The sequence below is a fragment of the Echinops telfairi genome, unplaced genomic scaffold (assembly GCF_000313985.2).
Source record: "Echinops telfairi isolate 266 unplaced genomic scaffold, ASM31398v2 ScPeMD7_2291;HRSCAF=2852, whole genome shotgun sequence".
NCBI lineage: Eukaryota > Metazoa > Chordata > Mammalia > Afrosoricida > Tenrecidae > Echinops > Echinops telfairi.
Genome location: NW_022106189.1, coordinates 38,123,741 through 38,132,121, shown reverse-complemented (window position 1 = coordinate 38,132,121; position 8,381 = coordinate 38,123,741). Strand labels below are relative to the sequence as shown.

Sequence of the window (8,381 nt, the reverse complement as noted above, 5' to 3'; positions counted from 1 at the left end):
GGGGGGTCACCACCATATGAGGAACTGTATGAAAGGATCCCGGCATTAGGAAGGTTGAGAACTACGATTTTAAAGCTTACCACCTGCCATCATGCTCCAACCATGCAGAAACACTTCGGGAGCCCGTAAGACCTTGGAGGCGGCAACTGCTCCACACTGCACACCTGTGTTGCTGCCCTTCACTTCGTCGTGTGGTGCTTGCCCACTAACCACCGGGGGCTTTCGTGCGTTGGTTCTATGAGAATCTGGCTCACGTGAGACTTACTAATTGTCTTTCTTTCCTTTGCCTTCTCTGCTTAAACATCTCAGCTGTTTTGCTCCATTATTCTTAAATGCTCCTACATTTATTGTCCATAAGTATCGGACATTCCAGCGTTGCATATTTTATTGTAGAGTTCAGGGTCAATGTTGAGCTACACTGCACAATCAAGTGTGCATTGAACTGGGCAGGCTAAGTATAAACATGATGCCTTGGGGAACCAGGGGCTCATCTCACATGCTGCGTGTGTTTGTGGGTCATGCCACTTAATCGCCACTGGTGTTACTGTCCCATTTCACAAAAGAGGAAACAAGATCAAAGCCAGTGATGCATCCAAGTTTCTAGCAAGCGCGAGCTGTCTGTTCCTCTCTCTAGTAAGTGAGAGCCCAGGATCATAAACTTTAGTTGCCTCTACCCTCTGAATCCTATGTCATTTTATCATAACTTTTTGATCGTCAATCACATATGGGATTGAAGAACTGAGGAGATGGGCTTTGAAAGGGGATCAACAAAATGGAAAAGGTCTGAAAGCCTAAGAGATGGAAATTTGGATATTCTGGAAAAAAAAGGAAGGAGGAAGTATTGAGAAGAGAAAGGATGAGAATAGAGGACAAGCAGGAAGGAGAGGAGACAGTTAAGAAATCATCGGGTTGTATTCAGTAGGGGCATAATAAATGGAAGAGATCCTTGATTGGAAACAATGGTACAAAAGTCAGTCCCACAGTTCCCAAACTGAAGGATGATTCAGATGACAAAAGATAGTCACATGGGAAATACAATGCTTTGTAAAATTGTTGTCCTTGTGTCTGTAATTCCAAACCTCTGAAGGTTACCAGCGAATGAACTTACATCAAGTGCTTTTAAAACCCCCGTTGGTCCCTGAAGACACAAGCAATTTGGAATTGGCTGAGCACCTAAAGGCTGATGGTTTAAGTCTATGTAGCAGCTCCACGGAAGAAAGGCCGGGCAAGCCGTTTCCGTAAAAATGACATCCAAGAGCATCCAACAGGCTGCTCCACTCGACAGCACACGGAGTTGCCATGTGGCCATGCGCCAGCGTTGGCTTCATAGCGATAGGTTTGGTTTGTTACTTTATTGTGCAGGTAACTTAAGATGTTCTCTAATTTGTACCTGAAGAAACACAGTGCCCTTCAATGTTGTGGTCAGGTGCCATCAAGGCAATTGCCACCCGTGGTGACCCTGTGCACAACAGAATGAAACACTGTCCTGTCCTGCACCAGCCTCACCATCGTCCCTGTGCTGGAGCGCCTGGCTGCAGCCACTATGTCAAACCATCTCCTTCGGGGCCTGCCTCTTGGTGGATGCCCCTCTCCTTTACAAGGTAGGATGCCCTTCTCCGGGGACGTTTCTCTCCTGACAACATGCTCGGAGTATGTAAGATGAAGTCTTGCTACCCTGGCTTCCAAAGAGCACCCTGGCGGTTTTTCCCAGACAGATCTGTTGGTTGTTTTGGTAGCCCATGGTACTGTCAATATTCTTCACCAGCGCCAGGAAGAAGGACTCAGTTCCCCGCTTTGGAGGAATCAACCACTGGAAATCGCTTCAAAACATTGGGAGACGCTGCCAGATATGTTGGATACTGAAGTCCCCCAAAGTACAGTTGCCAAAAAAACAGTGTGCTGGCGAGACCCGTGAAGACTGAACAAGCACGGCAGATCCAGAACGCCCCATTCTGACTCCCAAACAAAGGCGTCTGTGTTGGGAATACGGACAATAAAACCCGGAAAACCTAAACTCCGCGCCACGGAGTCAACTCTGACTCACATGGATCTAGACTTACAGAGCCGAGTGGAACTGCCACTGTGAGTGTCCAAAGCTGGAAGTCCTATGAGGGCAGCAAGCCTAACTATCTTCTGTGGAGCAGCTGGTGGGTTTGAACTGCCGTCCTTGTGGTTGGCAGCCCAACATGTAGGCCCTACATCACCAGGGACCCTTAGGTATGAAATAGAAAGACACTAAAACCAATTGTGGAGTTGAGTCAAGTCAAGGCAATCCCCACTGTGTCAAAACACAACTGTGCTCCACACATCCCCTCACAGCAGGGTCACAAGGAAGAGATGAGCCAATCAGGGTGCAGTATAGCACCGAGGAAACACACACCTTTCCTCTAGTTCTTGAATGCTTCCTCCCCCCACTATCATGACCCCAATTGTACCTAACAAACCTGGCTAGGCCAGAGCATGTACACGGGTACAGATAAAAGCTCGCAACACAGGGAATCCAGGACAGATAAACCCCTCAGGACCAACAATGACAGTAGTGATACCGGGAGGGAAGGGGGACAGTGGGGGTTGAAACGGGAACCGATCACAATGATCGACATTTAACCCCTGCTCCCCCAAGGGGGAATGAACAATAGAAAAGTGGGTTTAAGACATGAAAAAAAATGTATAATTTATCAAGGGTTCATGAGGATGGGAGGGGGGATGAGGGAGGGGGGGAAATGAGGAGCTGATACCAAGGGCTTAAGTAGAAAGAAAATGTTTTGAAAATGATGATGGCAACAGAGGTACAAATGTGCTTGACACAGTGTATGTATGGATGGATTGTGATAAGAGTTGTAAGAGCCCCAATAAAGTGATTAAAAAGAAGAACTGTGCTCCATAAAGATTTCAACGGCTGACTTTTTGGAAGTAAGTTGCCAGATTTCTCTTCCAAAGTGTCTCTGGGTATCCTTGAACTTCCCACCTGTGGTAGTTACATAATCTGGTGTCAATTTGGGACTTGAGAGGATTAAGAGTGAAGGGGTGGAGTCTAGTCTGTCAATCTGCACATAAGGGCTCTGTGTGGGCATAGCTTTCTCCTGAGAATTCTGGGAACTCCGGAATTTCCTCCTTGGAGGCAGGAGACACTTCTCTCGCTGCTCACTTCCTGTGAGACATCCCTGGGGAGAAGCCACATGGACCTACTCTGATGCAGCCCTGGGAATTGGAGGAGCCACATGAGACCCCTGTCAGCACTGAAATGCTTACAATGCCACTGGATCCAAAGACTTTCTACTCACTGGCCTATGATCGTCCTGCATTTGGCATCATCGCTGCATGTGTTTCATGAGTCAGAAGAGGACTTTATATATTGGTATCAGACATATGGGCTAATATTGGATTTATGGACTTGATCTGGACTGGGCTGGGATATTTTCTTAATGTACAATTACCCTTTATATAAAACTCTCTCTCATACATCTATGAGTTTCTATGGGTTTGTTCCTCTAGTCCACATAGACTAACACACAACCTTCCATTGACGAGCTAAGAACATTAACTGTTTGTACCACTCAGGCGCTCAGAAACGTCATGCTGCAGTAGTTGTTCAGAACCTGGAGTCCGTTACAAGACATGGTGACAGCAGAATGACATGAAACACTGCCCAGCCCTGCCCCATCCTCCCCAAAAGGTGTTAAGAGCTTTTTTGAGACGTGAGGTGGCTTCACAGAGTGGATGGACAGACAGAATTTAAAGAGCATGGACATTAACCCACAGGCTTTTTGAAGCCCTCTTGTAGAAGGGCACGCGTCATGGCGTAAGTGACGTTGTCTTTATAAAATATGCAGAGACATACTGAGTTGCATAGTGAATGGCAAGGCCCTTGGGAGACATGGCAAGCTGGCAGGCCCGTTGGCACGCTCCAGCAAACCATTTCAAGAATGAGGTCATGAAGATGGGCATGGGGGCACCCAGGGTGACCAGCAAACAGTGACACGGTGAGATGTTTTCAGGGGAAGAACCACCAAAGTAGAATTTTGGAGAAATCAATGGGAGGACGGGCGAGAGCCGAGAAGGCTTCCTGGGTCCCACTGCTGGATGAACGGTGCTCCTGGTCGCCTAGTCTAATGTTCAGTTACCCCCTGGTCACCTAGTCTAATGTTCAGTTACCCCCGGAGGCTGGCTGCCAGCAGTCCTCGGAAAGGCATCACACGGGATAGTCACTTTCCGAACAGAGTTGTGTTTTTATTAGCTCCTTTCCATGAGAAAACAAATCTGTGTCACTTGCCCTTTCTCAGGGATGAGCACGGTGCATTCCTCAAGACTCCGAAAGCAGCCCTTTATTGTGCACTTATCCGATTAAGGCCAGGGACAGGCTGGGCAGGCAATCACGGCTTTGAACAGAGTTCAATGGACATTGACCTCGCTCTTTTCTTCAGGCTAAAGCGTCTCCGTGACTTTCGGACCGAGACCCATTTTGCGGGGTGTCCAGGGATCATCAGCCCCGGGCCTTCTGGGCACCAGCACTATTTCTGAACCAGAAGCCATGGGAGCCGGTGGAGTGGGGCAAAGGAAGTGGCACGTGCCTCAGTTTCCTTACCTTGTTTATCTACAAGCCTCGATCTCTTGCAGTAGTAGGCGAGCTCCTGCTCGCAGTGCTCAGCCAGGTTAATTGTGGCCTGGAGCTGCTCCAGGCTGGCCGCATACTGGAAAAGCCCAGTGTGGGAGCTCTCCGGCCGAGTGCCTCTGACTCGGGTGAGCTCAGAGCCATTGTGATGGAGGACGGTCCAGGCGGTTTCTTGTATGCAGAAATGGGGGAAGAAAGAGAGGAGACCATCACTAGTCTGTAAAAGTTAAAATAAATAAAGAAAATCAAAGTCACCTTTTATCTAAGGCAGTTTTTTTCCTTGTCTAGTCATCGAGTTTCGCTGTGAGGCCGGATCAATACAAAGAGGATGCCTCGAAGCCCTCAATTTTACAGGACAGATTCTTGTCCCTAAGGCGTGTTTATCATCACGAGCTTCCATTGATTCCACTGTTCTCAGATCACCTGGCCAGAGACCATGTATGATTCATATGTGTATATAAATATGTGTACCTATATGCACACACACATATGTACTCATACATATACAGTATGTATTTATACATGAATATGTGTGTATAAATATGTGTACCTATATGCACACACATATATGGATTCATACATATACAGTATGTATTTATACACGAATATGTAAATACACACTTGTATTTATACACATACACATAGAAGGAACACTGATGACATTTCTGCAATATATTTTATTTCATCAAACCTGCTACTCTTTTATGAATAACACATGATTGCTTTGTGTACTTTCCAAAGCGGGAAAACAAAGGGGGAGGCTGCTGCCATAAAGGTAACACCTCGTAGATTATCAGCACATCCTGTTTTCAGAGCTAATATCACGTGAGGGAAAAAGTGCATTTTAGAACTAGTGAAATCCTTTCATTTTCATAATGTGAGTTCTGACTATCTTGCTCTTAAAAATTATTTAGATTGCCAATGCGAAAGAAAGCCAAATTTTTAATGTCTTATGTATGTCTCTGTTCACCCACATTATGAGTATAAACTGATTTCTTATTTTAATCAAATGTGCAAATATTCACTTTGGGCCTATGACCTCCATCGTTAGACAATACAACAAGAATTTACTTGTGCTAAGTGAAGTTCTCCAATACTGCATCGGCAGAGCAATGGCTACAAAAGAATAATAGAAATAAAATATATTTGTTTGAGCTATGTAGTAGAGCTAACACCCTAGGTAGCAGAATGCCTATAAATATTCCAGCATACTCATGACCAACATACTTGGTTGAAATAAAAACCCTAAAATGTTTATAACACAAGAAAGGTATCGTGTATCCACCCATCCCCACCAATAAACCCAAACTCAACCCATTACGCTCAACTTCATTCTACCAAATAGGGACCCTGTTGGACAGAAGAGAACAAACTGCCCTATAGGGTTTCCATCGCTGTAAATCTTTACGTTAGTAGCCAGCTACATCTGCCTCCCTACGAGCAACGAGTGGGTTCAAACTGCTGACCTTACAGCTAACAGCCATGCGATCACCTCTGTGCTCCTTCATAGATAGACTTTGCCTACTTCTACTGTGAGACATGCAGGCATAGAAATCAACCCCAGCTCCCTGCCACTGAGTTGAATCTGAATCACAGCGAACCTGTGTGCCACAGTAGAGCTGCTCCTGAGTTTCGGCAGTTGTAAGTCTTAAAGGAGGCAGACAGCCTCACCTTTCTCTTGGAGAGTAGCTGATGGAGAGCAGCCTGCTCTTTAAGGCTCCCTTCTAATCGTTTGAATTGCTTTTGTCAATTTGATCCCATATAGATTGACCTTAAATGAGCATATTACTCAAGGCAGAAATTATACTGGCAATGAAAATAAACTATGGCATAGATTATACTTCAACATAAAGAAAACAAAATTCAGTTCAGGATCTACAGATAACCTCCTCCCTGGGGGACGGCCAACAGAAAAGCGGGTGAAGGGAGACGTCAGATAGTACAAGAGATGACAAAATAATAATTTATAAAATTATCAAGGGTTCATGAGGGAGGGGGGAGCAGGGAAGGAGGGGAAAAATGAGGAGCTGATGCCAGAGGCTTAAGTGGAGAGCAAATGTTTTGAGAATGATGAGGGCAATGAGTGTACAAATGTGCTTTACACAATTGATGTATTATGGATTGTGATAAGAGTTGCATGATCCCCTAATAAAAGGATTTTTTTAAAAGAAAACAAAAATCCTTACAATTGGATAAGTGAGCAACATATTGATAAATATCACACATATTGAAGTCGTCAATATTGAAGTTGTCAAGTCTTTCATTTTATTTGAATCTATACTCAATGCCCAGGGAATCAGCAGTCAAAAATCAAACAATGTACCATTGTATTGCCTTGGTCAAGTCTGCTGCACAAGACCTCTGTCACATTTTAAAAATAAGATATCATTCTGAGGACTAAGAAGAACCTTTCCCCTTCAATCTCCTCATGCGCATGCACAACTTGGATAATGAATAAGAAAGACCACAAAATAATTTATGCATTTGAATTATGGTATTTGGACCACTATAATTTAGTATGGTCCTGGAATTCTCAGTGAGAGGTATTAGGTATCAAAAAGAAACAAAACACATACAGATTGGTAAAGGAGTAGCACTCTCTCTGTTTGCAAACAGTTAAGAACCTATATATAGAAACACCCAAAGACTGATAAGTAAATTTCTGGAACTAATTGAAAAATCTGGCAACTTGGCAGGCTGTAAGATCAACATACAAAACTCAATAGGGATTCTTGCATATTAAAGAAGAAAAATTCTAAACATGAAATTTTAAAAAATAGTATTTACAAGAAACACTTAAAAAATGAAATACTTAGGAATAGACCTCACCAGAAAAACAAGAGACTTGTTCAAAGAAAACTACAAAAGACTACTACAAGAACCCAAGAGATATTTATACAAGTGGAAAAATATTTCATGTACATGAATAGGAAGATTTAATATAGTGAAAACGTCAATATTACCAAAAGCAATCTATAAATATAACACAATTCCAATATAAATTCCAACACTATTCATCAAAGAAAAGGAACAACTCAGCAGCAATTTTATATGGAAAGGAAAGAAGCCTAAGTTAAGAGAAACACTACTAAAAAACAAAAACAAAATTAGGAGCCCCCTCACTTCCTGATTTCAAAACCTATTAAACAATCATCATGATCAAAACAGCTTCAGTAGTAAAATGAGAGCTATGTAGACCAATGAATGAGACTACCGAAGCTAGAACTAAACCCAAGCACCTAGAGACACTTGACTTTTTAATAAAGAATTAAAGCACATTAAATGGGAAAGAGATAGTATTTTAAACAAATGGCGCCAGAAAAATTGGAGCTCCATCTTAATACTTCACATCATATACAAAATGAACTCAAAATGGATAGAAAACTTAAATATTAACTCTAGAACTAAAAATATCAATGAAAATAGGGACAAACTCAAGGGGCCTGAATACAAGCAATAAGCATACTACCAAACGTAATGAAAAAAAGCCACACTGGAGAAGATAAAACAGAGGTCTGAACCCTCCTGAAAATACAGTACTTATGGACATAAAATGATGGTATCCAAAGAGGAGGGAGAGAGCACAGAAATTAGGAAAAAAATTGTAGCGTGGGGGGAATGACATAGGGGATAGAGGGTTAATCCTGTAACCATAGCAAACGGAAGCACCTCAATAATAATAAGACATGAATAATCTGATTAAAAATAGGCAGAAGACACAGAGATAATTCACCAAAGATGACATCCAAATTGTAATCATGTGAAGAAA

The 8,381-nt window shown here is 43.1% G+C and overlaps 1 protein-coding gene across 1 annotated transcript in view; it reads right to left on the bottom strand.

Moving 5' to 3' along the window:
* CNTNAP4 (contactin associated protein family member 4) overlaps positions 1–8,381 on the bottom strand; it is a 330,264-nt gene that overhangs the window by 73,130 nt on the left and 248,753 nt on the right. Inside the window, 1 exon segment of the mRNA XM_030886583.2 lies at positions 4,586–4,783. Coding sequence (XP_030742443.2) covers positions 4,586–4,783 — 198 coding nt within the window.